This window comes from Tasmannia lanceolata, unplaced genomic scaffold (genome assembly GCF_043159265.1).
Source record: "Tasmannia lanceolata isolate RefF3 unplaced genomic scaffold, GAP_Taslan_0.1 ptg000003l, whole genome shotgun sequence".
NCBI lineage: Eukaryota > Viridiplantae > Streptophyta > Magnoliopsida > Canellales > Winteraceae > Tasmannia > Tasmannia lanceolata.
In genome coordinates, this window is record NW_027518680.1 from 63,281,974 (window position 1) to 63,296,500 (window position 14,527).

The following is a 14,527-nucleotide window of genomic DNA, read 5'->3' on the forward strand; positions in this document are numbered from 1 at the left end:
TCATGTTAAACTTATGTTGTGATATGTACTTGTTAGGAATTTTCAAAAAAGAAGAAGATAGGTACTTGTTAGGAAAATCTGCTTGCTAGGCAGGAGAAGATAACAGTTGGACTAGGTAATATAATTCCTAGAGACACGACGTCAAGAACACAAAATGAAAGCAGAGAATCAGGTAGTCGGAACTCTTTTTTAAGCTCTTTTTTAGTTAGCTTATGAGTCAAGTTCTGCTTTGTATAGAAATATACAAGTCCCGTTCCCTCGCCTTGGAATAGGAACAAAGAGGATAGAGTAAAATGGGGTACGTAGACCATTTCAACAATATAATTGACATCAAATAGCCAATACGAAGAATATGAACTCACAGCCTATAGTAGTGCATGCATTTCGCAAATCACAATTGGTATCTAATCGTGTTTCTTGAACCCATATCAAGGATAAAACACCACTATATGTCATCTTTGACGATGTGCACAAACAGGCTCGGACCTGGCGAACATGATCTATGACGAACAATTTGCCCATGTAAAACTATCTTGCAAAGGCTTTGAAAATAGAAAAATCCCGAGAACTTGTGAAATGCAAGTCTAGAAGAAAAGAACCATTGAAAGAGAGAAGAGGGAGTTTTTTTTTTCTCCATTTATAAACAACAAGTCTCGCACTCAACGTCTCTCTCTCTCTCTCTCCCCTCTCTCTCTCTCTGTTTGGCAAAAAGAGTTACAAAGAAAACATCAAACAATGAACTAAAAAGCTCAATGAAACAAGGTGCAAAATGTATAAAATATTAAAGAATTATAAAATCTTATAAAGAATTAAAATGGCATTGTACAACATTTGAAATGTGATTCACAAACTGACAAAAAAAATTAAATGCATTAAAATTCCAACAGCATATACACTTAAAATGTAAGAACAGAAATGTAGAGACAAAATAAAATATAGAATAAACACTATATACAGTAAGTCTAAGGGACTCTTTGGATGCCACTAAAAATTATTTGCATATAAGCTTATATGCAAATGATTTTGAAGGTAGATATGATTATAAGCAAATAATGACTATAATTGTTTTATAAAATGATATAGTTAATGGCTTCCAACGAGGCCTTAATGTTGTCTTTGCAAATAAGATCAAACTAACATAATCCTATTTTCAAATAAGGAGAGATTTTGGTGGCATCCAAAGATGCGCCAAGGGTATCTTTCCAAGTTTCCTTACACGTAATAAAGGAATTCTACCAAGAGAGTGCTCCCCTTCATCATAAGGACTCAGAGATGTGCTGCTCATAAGCTTGATCTGTCTGCGATCAGCGCAGGATACTCTAATTGTTCACCGTTATAATTGGGACCAAGGAGGCAGGAATCTCTCATCAGAATAGGGAAACGTGATTCTTTGAAACGCATTCGGAAATGGGATCTTCTTGATTACCCAATTTTTGAGAATCTCGTTTCAGAAACTTGGGAAATGCGATTCCCACTCTATGTGAAGCGCGTTTCCTATCAACCGTCCTTGTCACTTGCTGGTCCTCTTCTCTTCTTGGTGGTCCTCTTCTCTTCCTCTTCTTAGTTACATATAAATATAAGAATACCCCCCATTTGAATGTATTAAAAATAGTTTCAAGAGCCAAATTTAAAAGGATAAAAAGTCAACTTTCTAGTTCTAGTACAAAATTCGAAAAAATGGATCGGGTCAAAATTTTAACTTCCAAATGATGGTGTATTTTTCTAATTTTAAAAATTCATAAATCCTATCATGTACAAACATTATTAAAAATAAAAAGCCCGGTAAAAAAAACTCATAATTTGGTTTCTAAAATTTTTTCATCTTGTCAGGCACTCGTCAACAGACTGGTCAATACAGGCATTCAACAAATAGTGATTTTCCTTTAAGTAAATGTTGGATCTTTTAATAAAAAGTGTTTTTTAATATTTTGTTCATATAATTATTTCTTATATTTTTTAGTAATTTTTTATTTTTTAGATTTCTTAAATATTTAACTATTAAAAAAATCCCCCGATCCTTCCCGCTTCCCGCCTTTCTGGGAGCCTTTTCTTTCCGCTCTAGCACACATTAACACCAATGGAAACTAGAAATGCATCTCACTTCCATGACACGAAGATGTAGCTATTCTATTTGGTGTCAATATCCTCCATTTCTATCACCATGAATCTCAACAATGTGAGTTGGGCACTAGATCGAATTTCTAGACATCAACAGGTTTTACAGCCAAGAAATATCTCATAAGGCCAATATTAATGGAGCCCATAAGATTATATATCTGATTTTTGTCTATCAATAGATTGGTGATTCTTGTAACTGTCATAGTATATCTTCTTTCTTCTTCCTGCCCTATAAATTCATTTGGATTTGGTATTGCTTTTACCAGTAATCTACACATTTCTTGCCCAAAAAAATGAAAAGGCCTAATGCTACAGCCAGCTACTCACAGTAATAAGAAATGATTGCTTCCTTTTGCGACTCATCAACGTCATGAATTGCCCGCTTCTCATATATCGCCTCCCTATTTTGTTGAGTAACATCTCCTGCTATGAAAATGTTCCTTCGGCTTCCAATGTCAATCCAGCTGAACCCAACGTCCCTCTTTAACCCTCTATCTTTCATCAGCCTCCTCACTCTTACTGCATCATCCCACATACCAAAGGCAGCATATAGATTAGCTAGAAGAATGTGAGTATGCTCATCTTCAGGTTCCATCTCAAGAATTCTTGTTGCAGCAAGCACACCAAGTTCGAGTTGCTTATGTGAATAGTACACCCCGAGTAACACCCTCCACAAGCTCAAGCAAAAGTTCCACTTATTCCCAATAAGAGCAATGCTAGTCTCAACCAACTTTTCAGCTCTTCCAAACTGACAGGAATGCCCGAACATTCCAACCATGCAAGCATAGTGCTCATTGCTCAATGCTCATGGAGCTGAAAAATGAGGGTTCCTTCTTTGACTAGGCCTGCATGAGCACAAGCAGTAAGCAATCCAAGAAAGGTTACGGAATTTGGTTTGACACCTTCTGCTTTCATCCTCTCAAAGAGATTGACTGATTCATAATCATGTCCAAACCCAGTAATCATGCCAGGCCATGAAAAAACATCTCTTCTTTCCATCCTTTCAAATACACTAATCGCATTGATGATGCTACCACATTTTGAATATATGGATACCAAAGCATTATTTATTGACAACACATGAGTTTGCTGATTAGGAATCTGAAACTGCTATTTTATGGTGAAAGCATGAAACTGTTTGCTGAACTGCAAGGAAGCCAATCTGCTGCAAGTTGTAAGAAGAAACGAGAAAGCCAACTGATGGAAATGCATTCCTTGCTCAAGCATATCTAGAAAGAGAATGATGGTGTCATAATAATGGCCACTGATGGAATACCCATTCATCAACACATTCCACGTGTAGAAATCTCTCTTGCTCATCGCTTTGATGATTTTCTTTGCATCGGTCAGCCTACTGCATTTTGAGTACATTGTTAAGATAGAATTTAGCTCTCAAATAATAAGCTTGATCTTCCTGCTTTTCAGCACTTATCATACATTGTAATAAGAGAATCGGATATGCCCATCTCATGTTCAAGTCCCGACTTGATCATCTAAAAACAATTGAAAGCCTTCACTCTAATTCCCATTTGAAACATTAGCGGATATGATCGAATTCCATGTCGGAATGTCCTCATGCAAAGGAATTCCATGTCGGGCATCATATAATTTCTCCTAAACGTATAATAAACGGGTCAGATCCTATTTGTTTTGATAATGATACTCATACTTTCAACTATAGACATTGACTTGACTAATTAGTGTATGCTCACAAAGTGTTCTTGGAGGAAAATCTCTTTTGTCTTTTTCTGCGGAAAGACAACATCCATTCCAAACCATCCCTCCTGTATACGGCAGCGGAAGTCAAGTATTGCGGAGATAGGGTGACTCCAAGCATTTTTTTGAAAAGGGAGGGTGACTCCAAGCATTGATGTATGAGCGTATTGCGGAGCTACAAAAATGCACCGAAGGGATAATCATAGCCGTCCATTTGGTAGGTTTTAAATGTTGATAAATCTAAGCCTCAAGAAGTGTTCACAATTCACAGGTTTCTTCATACCTTCACGTTCACTGAATCAACTTGTAAGAATAAGCTTTCTATTCTACGGCCTCTTTCTTCTCTTACGGTGTACAACCTATTTGCATTGCAGCGTAACGAATGAACGGTTTAGATCATCCTATGACATGGGCCTTTGTACGTTTGGATAAATACTAGAATTCATACGCCCACAGGGCAGAGCCTATAAAAACTCAGTTTAGTATCTTTGGACTATTGTGGTATATGCATGCTATAATTTTTGGTCCTTTAAACTTGATGAATTTTAATAGCTCCAATAGCTCCAATAGGGGGTATGATATATTTGCCCATTTTATTACTTGGGACAGCCCCTTTAGTGTAAAGAGGAGTCATAAATGCACCAGAGGGAGGTTTGTCCCAGTAAGAAAATGGAGTGAAAATGATACAAGGGAAATGATATTTCTAGTTTTCTACCCCTTTCCCTAAATTTCCAAACTTCTATTTGTCTTTCCTAAACTAAATCAATGATCATGTTGGGGTCGGCTAGTCCTAACGTGAGACATGGCAACCAAAGTCAAGTAAACGTCGTGGGGCCCCACTTAAAGTAGAAGGCCTAACGTGGGGCCCCACTTATGCCATCTTTGACAAAAATGAAAAATCGGTAGAAGTCCAATATTAATGACAAAGATTAATCGGTAGAAGTCCAATATTAATGCCCATCTAGTCTTATCTTTCTATCCACTCGTCAGATCTCTCTCTCTCTCTCTCTCTCTCTCCCCCCTATAAATAGAAGGGTTTGAAGGTGATTCTGTATCTTCAACCCAGGCTTGTTTTCTTAGGGTTTTAGAGTTTCTCTTCCCTTTCCATGGAGCTTCCAAGTAAACTGAGTTGTAGGTTATTGCCTTCATCGTTTATCTTCCATGTCTTCCTCCTCTGTCTCCTCTTCTTATCTGTAGAATCTCTCACTCTAGGAAACGAAACCGATCGACTAGCTTTGCTTGCCTTCAAACATGAAATAACCCAAGACCCTAATGGGGCTTTAAACTCATGGAACAATTCTCTCCATTTCTGCCAATGGCTGGGAGTCACATGCGGTCGTCGCCATCCTCAAAGGGTCATAGCCTTGAAACTTGGCGATCAAGGCTTGGTCGGACCCATGTCCCCTCACATAGCAAATCTCACCTTCCTCCATAAAATCTACCTCGGAAACAATGGATTCTATGGCCAACTCCCCCCAGACATGAGTCGTCTATTCCGTTTGCGTCATCTCAATCTGAGCCTCAATTCATATGAAGGAGAAATACCAGCCAATCTGACTGCCCATTGCCCAAAACTCACGTCCATGAATTTAAGTTACAATAATTTTGTTGGGGGGGTTCCCTACAAGTTCCACTCGCTCTCTCAGCTCGCTCGCTTAGACCTTTTTAAGAATAATCTCACGGGAAACATCCCATCTTCGCTTGGGAACCTTTCATCTCTCATCATTTTAAATCTAGGATTTAATAGTTTGGAAGGAAGCATCCCGTATGAGCTCGGACGACTAACCAGCTTAAATTTCCTTCAACTCAGTGTAAATAATTTGTCTGGTATGATTCCTCAACCAATTTACAATCTCTCGTCTATTTCTTCTCTCTCTCTGCCAGGTAATAAGTTGCATGGAAGCATTCCACCCGACCTGGGCCTCTCTCTCCCTAATTTACAATGGCTTCTCATGGACATGAATCTATTCACAGGACCCATTCCAGTCTCTTTTTCTAATGCATCACGCCTTTTACACCTTGATTTTGGTTATAATAGCTTTAGTGGACTTCTACCTATGAATTTGGGAAGCCTACACGATCTCAATTTTCTTAGCTTCGCAGATAATCAGCTAGGAAGCAGAGGCAAATCTAACGACATGATTTTTCTCACTTCTTTAACCAATTGCTCAAGTCTAGAATTATTACAACTGGACACCAATTACTTAAGTGGTGCACTGCCCGACTCTATAGCTAATCTCTCAACCCAATTGACACGACTGACTTTAGGAAGAAACCAGATATTTGGGAGCATCCCTTCAGGTATTGAAAATCTTGTAGGTTTAGAGACACTGGGCGTGGAGAATAATTTTCTCACAGGTACTATTCCTGTTGGACTTGGAAAGCTTAACAAGCTGCAATTATTGACCTTGAACACAAATGGATTGTTCGGGCAAATTCCATCTTCCCTTGGTAACATAACTCATTTGTTAACACTCGATCTATCTATAAATAAATTACAAGGACACATTCCACCAAGTCTTGAAAATTGTGGAAATTTGGAATCCATATATCTTCAACAAAACAGCCTGACTGGTACCATACCCAACCAAATTCTTAAGCTTTCCTCTCTATCAAAGTACCTTGGATTATCATATAATTCTTTAACCGGGCCCCTTGCTGCAGAAGTAGGAAACTTAAAACAACTTGGGGAAATAAACATTTCTTATAACAGTTTATCAGGTGAGATTCCGAACACGTTAGGCAATTGTCTTAGTTTGGAATACCTATACATGGATCATAACCTCTTTCAAGGAACCATTCCGTCATCATTGGGCAGTTTAAAAGGTATTCGAGAGCTAGATCTTTCATACAATAACTTGTCCGGAAAGATTCCAGAATACCTGGAAAAGTTTCGCGGCCTCGAGTATCTAAATCTGTCTTTTAATTATCTTGAGGGAGAAGTACCAAAGGAAGGGATTTTTAGAAATGCAAGTGCCATTTCAGTTTATGGAAACAACAAGCTTTGTGGGGGTATCCTAGAACTACAGTTGCCAGCATGCCCTGTCCACGTTTATAACAAACGTGGAAAATCTCATTCTCTACGAGTAATAATTTCAATAGTCAGTGTGATTTTATTCCTTATTATGCTATCTTGTTTCTTTGCTCCCTTCTATTGGAAAAGAAAGTTGAGAAAGAATCCTTTTGTTTCGATGCCTTTGGAGGATCTATGTTTAAAGCTTACTTATGCGGAGCTCCTAAGAGCAACTAATGGGTTCTCATTGGAAAATTTGATTGGTGCTGGAAGTTATGGTTCTGTTTATAAAGGATATTTAGACCACAATGAAACGGCTATTGCAGTGAAGGTACTCAACCTTCAACAACACGGGGCTTCTAAGAGCTTCAACACCGAATGTGAAGCCTTGAGAAACATTCGGCATCGAAATCTCATTAGGATCTTAACTTCTTGCTCAAGTATTGATTACCAAGGCAATGATTTTAAAGCTTTGGTTTTTGAGTACATGCCTAATGGGAGTTTAGAGATGTGGTTGCATCAAAGTGGCGATGTGCAACATCCGTTGATGAACTTGACCCTTATTCAAAGGCTAAATGTCGCCATTGATGTGGCCTCAGCATTGGATTATCTTCATCACCATGGACAAACACCACTTGTTCATGGTGATTTAAAACCGAGCAATGTTCTTCTTGATGATGACATGAATGCCCATGTGGGGGATTTTGGGTTAGCAAGGTTTATTTTTGAAGACACTGCTAATCACTCTAACAATCAAAGTAGCTCGCTGACAATAAAGGGATCTATTGGATATGTTGCTCCAGGTAAATGACTTTATCATTATTTTTTATTCTTTATTATTATCTTATAAGATTTTAAAATTTTCATTAGCTTGATTACAAGATGAAGTTTTATTTGGCAACATCTCATAGTTTCTTTCTAACAAGATCAAAGCTTTGATTTTTGTATTCATGTTTAAATGGAAAGAGTATGGTATGGGTGGAAAGAGATCTACGTATGGCGACGTGTACAGTTATGGAATCTTGTTGCTGGAGATGTTCACAGGAAAAGCTCCTACCAATAACTTGTTTATAGATGGCCTAACTCTCGACCAGTTCGCTAAGACGGCACTGCCAGATCGAGTGATCGAGATTACAGACCCACAATTGATCTCAGAAGAAGTCCAAGTTGTCAACAATAAAAACAATGAAAATCATACCATTATGAAAAATAGAATGCATGACTGTGTGGTCTCAATGTTCAGAATCGGTGTCTCTTGTTGTGCAGAATCACCAAGAGATCGAATGCAGATGGGTAATGTTGTCACAGAATTGCATGAGATCAAAAACTTATATCATGGAATTGGCATCCATCGAGACAGGAAAAATAGGATGCCAACTTTACGTGAGGGTTCATCTTATCTTAGCAACAACTAAGGTACGGTATTGATTGAAGTTGAATGGTTCAATGACAAGAATCGTTGGAAACATTTTCTCATACCTTTTCTCAACAACTAAGGTACGGTATGCAACTTTAATGTGAGGATGTTTATGTCATGCATTTATGTTGATTTTCACCTTCATTTGTTTGTATTCTCTTGAAAATTCCAGTTCACTTCTTTGTTTGTTCTTGAAAATAAAGTGATATTGAGGAAATAGACAGACAAACAATGCTGCTGAAGGGGGTTGAAATATCATTTCTCTTTTGAGAATGCTATAAAGTCCATCACTTGGCATAGTGGGTCTTTCCTCATTGTAGTACTTCAGTGGATTTAGCTTCGTTGATTGTTTAGTTCAATGTTAATTTAGGTTTACTCTGTAAAATAAAATTTTAATAATATCAGTCTTTATTCCTCGTACCATGGGCCTCATTTCAAAAAATTATGCTTAACTTACGATTGATTTTGGAAAATTAGCACTACTGTATTTTGATGACCGCACTCCTCACTTTATTAAAAGTACGGTATGGCCCGCACCATATATAGGATGATCCAAACCATCCATTGGATGGGCCACAGCCTAAATAGGTTGTGCCCCAAAAATCCTTTCCATATATAGGTTGATCCTAACCCTCCGATCTGTAGATGATTAGGATCAAACAGTCCCTCCTCTACAGATCAGAGGGTGAGGATCAACCTATGGAAATAATTTTTGGGGCACAACCTATAGAATAAAAAGAGTCACGGTGGTCATAATGTTGACATCTGGTGAAAGTCTCATAAGAAACCAAGACAGAACAATACAAAGAAAAAAACACTGCTCGTATTTGTTAATGAAATTTTATTTAACTAAACACATAAGGAACCAACCCATAAGAAAAGGAAAAAGGAGGTGAAAGAGTCCAAAAGAGGGGTTTGTGGTGTTATTAGGGAAGGAATGGTGGAGATTAGGGTGCCATTATTGAAACAAGGGAGTGTGGATGTCAACCATTAGATTGTATTATCAGAAAAGCAAATTCAAGATAAGGTCTTAAAAGTGCCACGATCACAGCTGAAAAGCTGAAAAGCAAATTTTCATGGCTGCCAAACATCCCCTTGGTATTTTTCAAGGGCAATGGCGCCCCTACTCTCTTTTTTAATAAGAGTTACCCTTTATTTTTTTGATGTTGTTCTAATCTATACTACATAGAGGAATGCTATACTTAAGGACACCCTTGCTACACCTAGCTCATTGGCCCCTCATGAGGTCCACACCAGTCAACCGTATTTAAAGCTGCATAGAAAAAAAAATGCAACGGGATATCCTTGTGACTGGGTTTTTGCAAGAGCATCCTTCAATTTAGCATTCCTCATATACAAGTGAAAGCCCCTCCTACCTTTTAAGGGGTTAATTAAAATCAATTTCCTAAGTTTGGTGAAAGAGGGTTGTACCTACGCATCCTTTCACTTCCTAACAAAATCCTAAACTATCTTGTAAAGTGCTAGTATATAAAGGCTTTACAATTGTGAAAGAAGAAATTAGAGAGATGGAAGGCTTTGGACGGGGTGGTGTTTGGCTAAGAATGGTGTTTGACGGCGATGATCGTTGTGTTCCCCGGTGGGCGAGTGGTGCAAATCTTGTTTCTTTAGGGGTTTTGCAGATTCGTTCGGAGGGGTGGTCTTGCCAAAACCGGGAGAGTGGAGATGTCGATAATGGTGCTAATTTAGTCTCAGGTGGAGAAAATTCTCGTAGGAGAGTCGTTCCAGAGAATCGGCGGTCCTTTGCAAAGAATAGGAAAGAAAAAAGAATTGATAGAGTTATTCAAAGAAGGAGGGCTGGATCCCTTGGGGATTGGAGGTGTTGTCGGTGTGGTTTCAGGAATTTCCGAAAAAGGACTTTGTGCTGGAAGTGCAAGAAGATCTGGTCAAATCTGGATTTCAACTTTCCTCCATTAAACCCAGCAAACAAGAGTAGAAAAGAAGTTTCTGAAAATAGAGTGCAGAATCCATTGGCTTCGAGAGGAGGAATGATCTCGTCGTTAACATCGGAAGGAGTTGCTTTTAATATTGAAGTGGTGCCTATCAAATCCATTAGCAATGCGGATATTGGAATCTGGGGTAGCATCAAACCAGGATGGCCTGGAGATTTGGCAGCTCTTGAGAGATGGCTTGTAAGGAAAAGTATTATTTCCTGCGAGGTGGTGGTGTATAAAATTTCCAAGCTGGAGGTGCTTATTACCCCTTCTATCGGCGTAAATAGGTTTCAACTTATGTCATCATGGAAGTCTGCATCGAATTCCCCTTTCGTTGATATGCTTTTGTGGGATTCTAAATTCCCGAAGAAGGGCAATCCTTTCTGGTGGAGTATTTTTGGGGTGCCTCCGGAGGCTTGGTGTGAAGACAATTTTAGAAGAATAGGGGAAAAAATTGGTAAAGTTGCAGATCTGGATCCCTCTTGTCAAGCTGGTGCGGGATACTCCTCTGCTAGATTGTCAATAATCTCATTAGGTGAAGTAGGAAATGAAATTTCCATACAAATTTCTATGGATGGATCTGTTAGATGGGTCCTTTTGAAAAAAGAGGTGGTCAGTGGTGAGTCTTGCTCAAACAGTCTTTGCAGCTACTCAGAAAGTGGTACCGAGGAGTGGACCGAAGAGAGAAGAGGCCTTGTGTATGATGGGTCTATTGGTGGGCAGTTGGAGTTGGGTGTGGAGGTGCCTTCGGAGGTTGAGGCGGCCGGAGTCGAGATTGGCGTCTTGCCGGAGGTGGTGATGGAACCGTTGGCTCATGATAGCAATTATCTTTATCCTGCGCTACATGTGGTGCTAGATAGTAGTGGCCCATCTGGCAACTTGTTTGAAATTCAAAACTCTGTGTCCCCAGTTGAGTACAGATGGAGGAGTGTGTGTTGTGCAGATGGCTATACCTCTGATGTCGTGGGCCCCACTGTTGCTATAAATAGTTTTTATGATATATTGCAGGCGATCTCTCCGAGGTCTGTTGGTCAATCGGCGGAGCCAACCCCTGATGGTCAGAATTCAAATTTAGTGGACCCTTCTCTATCCCCAAATGGCGACGTGGAAGGAATCTTGCAGATCTGGGCCTCAGCCCATTTAGAATTTGATAGCGGGCCCAGGATTTTGGACCATTCGGATGGTAGCGGTGGGCATGGATACCAGCCCAGCGAGTGTTATTTTGAAGACCCTACTACGATATTCTCAGTTAGAAGTTTTAAGGAAGGATCTTTTTCTTCACCTCTGGATCAGGCTCGCATTTTTGGGGATTTATCTGTGGGGGTTGACGATGGTTCTTTTTGGTCTTCAACTTTTGCATCTGCGGAGACTATGGATCAAGACTCTTTAGGGAGGGGTAGCAGGAGGGAGAACCTTCATCTTAGGATGGTTCGGAGTGGTATTGTTTCTCATCTGGATTTCAGTAACATGGAAGATCCTGATGTCCTGACTGCGGTTGATATCCAGGCAAATTGTTGCTCTGAAATAAATTGGTGCTCCAGGAAAGAGGTTTCTATTTTCAGTGGTGGCTCCGGTCATGTTTCTTGCCACAGCTTGCACTCGTCTTATTTTACTTTCTATTGTGGTTTGAGGAAGATATCTTTGAACCTATGTGATAGTTCGGAGGAGAGTTGGGCAATCCGGAATCATCTTATGGTGTGGTCCTTCGATAATCTTGTGAAGATTGAGTTGAGGATTTGGTCTTCTTCTTTGGACTCTGATGGCTTGCTGGCCGGGAGTAAGAGTTTTTTGGGTTTGTCTGAAGTAGTGGGGAAGTTCTTGGGAGGGCACCAGTCTCCAAATTTCTCTAGGAAGCAGTTAGTTTCTAGGGCAGTTGTTGTGGTAGCAGCCCCCGATTCTAGCCGCCAAGTGGGGCTTGCTCTCCCTAAGAATAAGGTTATTTTGCAAAATTATTCTTCGGATTCTGAGGAGGTCTATGATTGCTTTAAGCAGTGGGAGGATTCTTCTGAAGAAGCTGGTGATTTCTTTGTCAGTCATACTCTAGGTGTTAGTAAGAAGCTGGGTCTGATTTATGCAGGCCCTGAAGAGGAATTCGGATCTGAAATCATGGCTGCTAAGTTAAGGGAGTCTGAAGGTTTTGGACAGCCAGTAAACTGTCCAAAGGAGAGTGCCAGGAAAAGAGCCAGGGAACTCCATAGATTGAAGTCAGATATAGATTATGATGCTGTTGTGAATGGTAATGGCTCATTACCTAAGTCTGTGGGTCGGAAAAAGAGTGTTAGGAGGGGGAGGAAGACCAGAAATATTGGTGATCTATGAAGATATTGTCATGGAATATCAATGGGTTGGGGTCTCAGGAAAAAAGAATCCAGGTAAAAGAAGTTGTACGGAGGATGAAACCTGATCTTATTTGTTTACAAGAAACCAAGTTAGAGGTTATAAACTGGCTTGTTATAAGAAGTTTGGGGGTTAAAGCAGATTGGGATTTCGTGTTTGTAGCTTCATCTGGTGCTTCAGGTGATATTCTGATCTTGTGGGATAAAATCAGTTGGAAGAAACAGGAGGAATGGCGGGGTAAATTTTCATTATCTGTGTCTCTTCGAAAAGTGGTGGACAACTCGATGTGGCTATTTTCTGGTGTTTATGGCCCTGTTCTTAAATCAAAGAAAGGGTTATTTTGGGAGGAGCTGGGAAGGTGAGAGACTTGTGCTCGTTCCCCTGGTGTATAGAGGGGATTTCAATGAAACGAAAGAAGTGGGGGATCGCCTGGGTTGCAGGAGGGCTAATCAGTATATAAGAGATTTCGCTGATTTCATAGCTATGTTCGAATTAGTAGATTTACCATTATCAGGTGCATCCTTTACTTGGTCTAGAGGTCAGAGTCGAAGTCGACTTGATCATTTTCTTCTCAGCCAAGATTGGGTTGAGGCGGTTCCGGAAGTTTATCAGAAAGTTCTTGCTCATTCGGTCTCTGATCATTGTCCACTTGTTCTTGACCCCAGATTGGAATCATGGGGTCCTCCGCCGTTTAGATTTGAAATTGTTTGGCTTAGAGATCCTTGTATGGAGGAAAATTTGGGAGGTTGGTGGGCTTCTTGTCACGCGGAGGGCCCGGATGATGTGGTGATTGGTAAGAAGTTAAGATATGTGAAGAAAAAGTTAAAAGAGTGGGTTAAGGTAAAGAAGTTACAATCTTTTGGGAGAAAACAATGGTTGGAGAAACGTATATTGGAGTTGGTTGCTTTAGAGGAGAGTGGTCTGGATTCAGAGGAGGATGGGGAGGAGTTGGGGAGGGTTAAGCTAGATGTAGACACCCCATTTTGACCGAACCCTAATAGAGTCGTTAGAGTAGAAACTCTGTCAAACTAGTGTTTTAATATCCCAAATTTGTTCTCAAGCTAGGTTATGGTCCCACTAAAGTTCACATTAAATTTCGTCCGAATCCGTCGTTGTTTGCCTAGCAAACGGGCGACTTTTGTGGTGTAGCATAGTGTAGGAATAAGGGTGGCGATTTATCCAGAAATAGGGGTGCGCTGGAACCTGGAAAACCAATTCAAACTTTCCGTAATGGGTTGTCCAGGGAGATATAGGGGGTATGTGGATTAGTGTGTAACAAAATTAGTTAAGGGAGAATCTTTGGAAGCTTCCTAGGTGGTTAGGATTTCTTTGATCTTAACCCTTGAATCAAAAGGTGATTTGAAGGGTTAAGATCAAAGGGAGAGAAGATATTTTTTTTGCAAATTTTTTCCCCCTGTTTTCTACTTGGGCCGCCTCTTATAGAATAATAGTTGTCCTAAATTTGCCAAGGGGGCTGTCCTGGAAGGTTTGGGGGTACAAATATATCATTTCTCTTTTTCTTCTTGGGCACCCCCCTGTGTGTTAAAAGGTATTAAAAATACACTGAAGGTGGTTGTCTCAGAGGAAAAGGGGGGGTCGAATTTTTGCTATTTTCGTCTAATAAAACCCCAACCGATTAAGGTTTTGGGGAGGAAGAAAAAGGAGAAAAAAAAAGTCTCATTCGCAAGAGAGAAATCACAAAGAGAGAGAGAGAGGGGAAGGAAAAGAAGAAGGAGAAAACCACCATCTCCTACCTCACTTCCCGCCGGAAATCCGGCCAATACCCATCTCCGGCCACCGACCTTCACCTCTACAACTTCAATCACCGACCCTCACCTCTGTTTTAATCCCATCCTCCAACCACTAAAACCCAACCCTCAAACCCATTTCTACCCAACCTAAACTCCACCGCCACCTTCTTTCACCCAAATCCGTCCCCTCTTCTCAGCCGTACCACCTCCTACCACCATCTTC

General features: G+C 40.1%; 2 protein-coding genes across 2 annotated transcripts; both read left to right on the top strand.

The window, feature by feature from the left end:
- Window positions 1-4,959: 4,959 nt before the first annotated feature.
- Window positions 4,960-8,338, top strand: LOC143864393 (receptor kinase-like protein Xa21). The gene is made up of 2 exons (XM_077375325.1): window positions 4,960-7,650; window positions 7,814-8,338. Exons 1-2 carry the CDS (start codon window positions 5,232-5,234, stop codon window positions 8,260-8,262), a joined length of 2,868 nt encoding a protein of 955 aa, XP_077231440.1. The 5' UTR covers window positions 4,960-5,231; the 3' UTR covers window positions 8,263-8,338.
- Window positions 8,339-12,531: 4,193 nt separating this feature from the next.
- On the top strand, window positions 12,532-13,540 carry LOC143870057 (uncharacterized). Its single transcript, XM_077376565.1, has 2 exons — window positions 12,532-12,911; window positions 12,994-13,540. Exons 1-2 carry the CDS (start codon window positions 12,532-12,534, stop codon window positions 13,538-13,540), a joined length of 927 nt encoding a protein of 308 aa, XP_077232680.1.
- The last annotated feature ends 987 nt before the right edge of the window (window positions 13,541-14,527 follow it).

Coding starts and splice junctions, on each gene's coding strand:
- LOC143870057 (XM_077376565.1), top strand. CDS start 12,532: ATGAAGATATTGTCATGGAATATCAATGGGTTGGGGTCTCAGGAAAAA. Junction 12,912..12,993: donor TTTTGGGAGGAGCTGGGAAG/GTGAGAGACTTG, acceptor CCTGGGTTGCAG/GAGGGCTAATCAGTATATAA.
- LOC143864393 (XM_077375325.1), top strand. CDS start 5,232: ATGTCCCCTCACATAGCAAATCTCACCTTCCTCCATAAAATCTACCTC. Junction 7,651..7,813: donor TATTGGATATGTTGCTCCAG/GTAAATGACTTT, acceptor TTAAATGGAAAG/AGTATGGTATGGGTGGAAAG.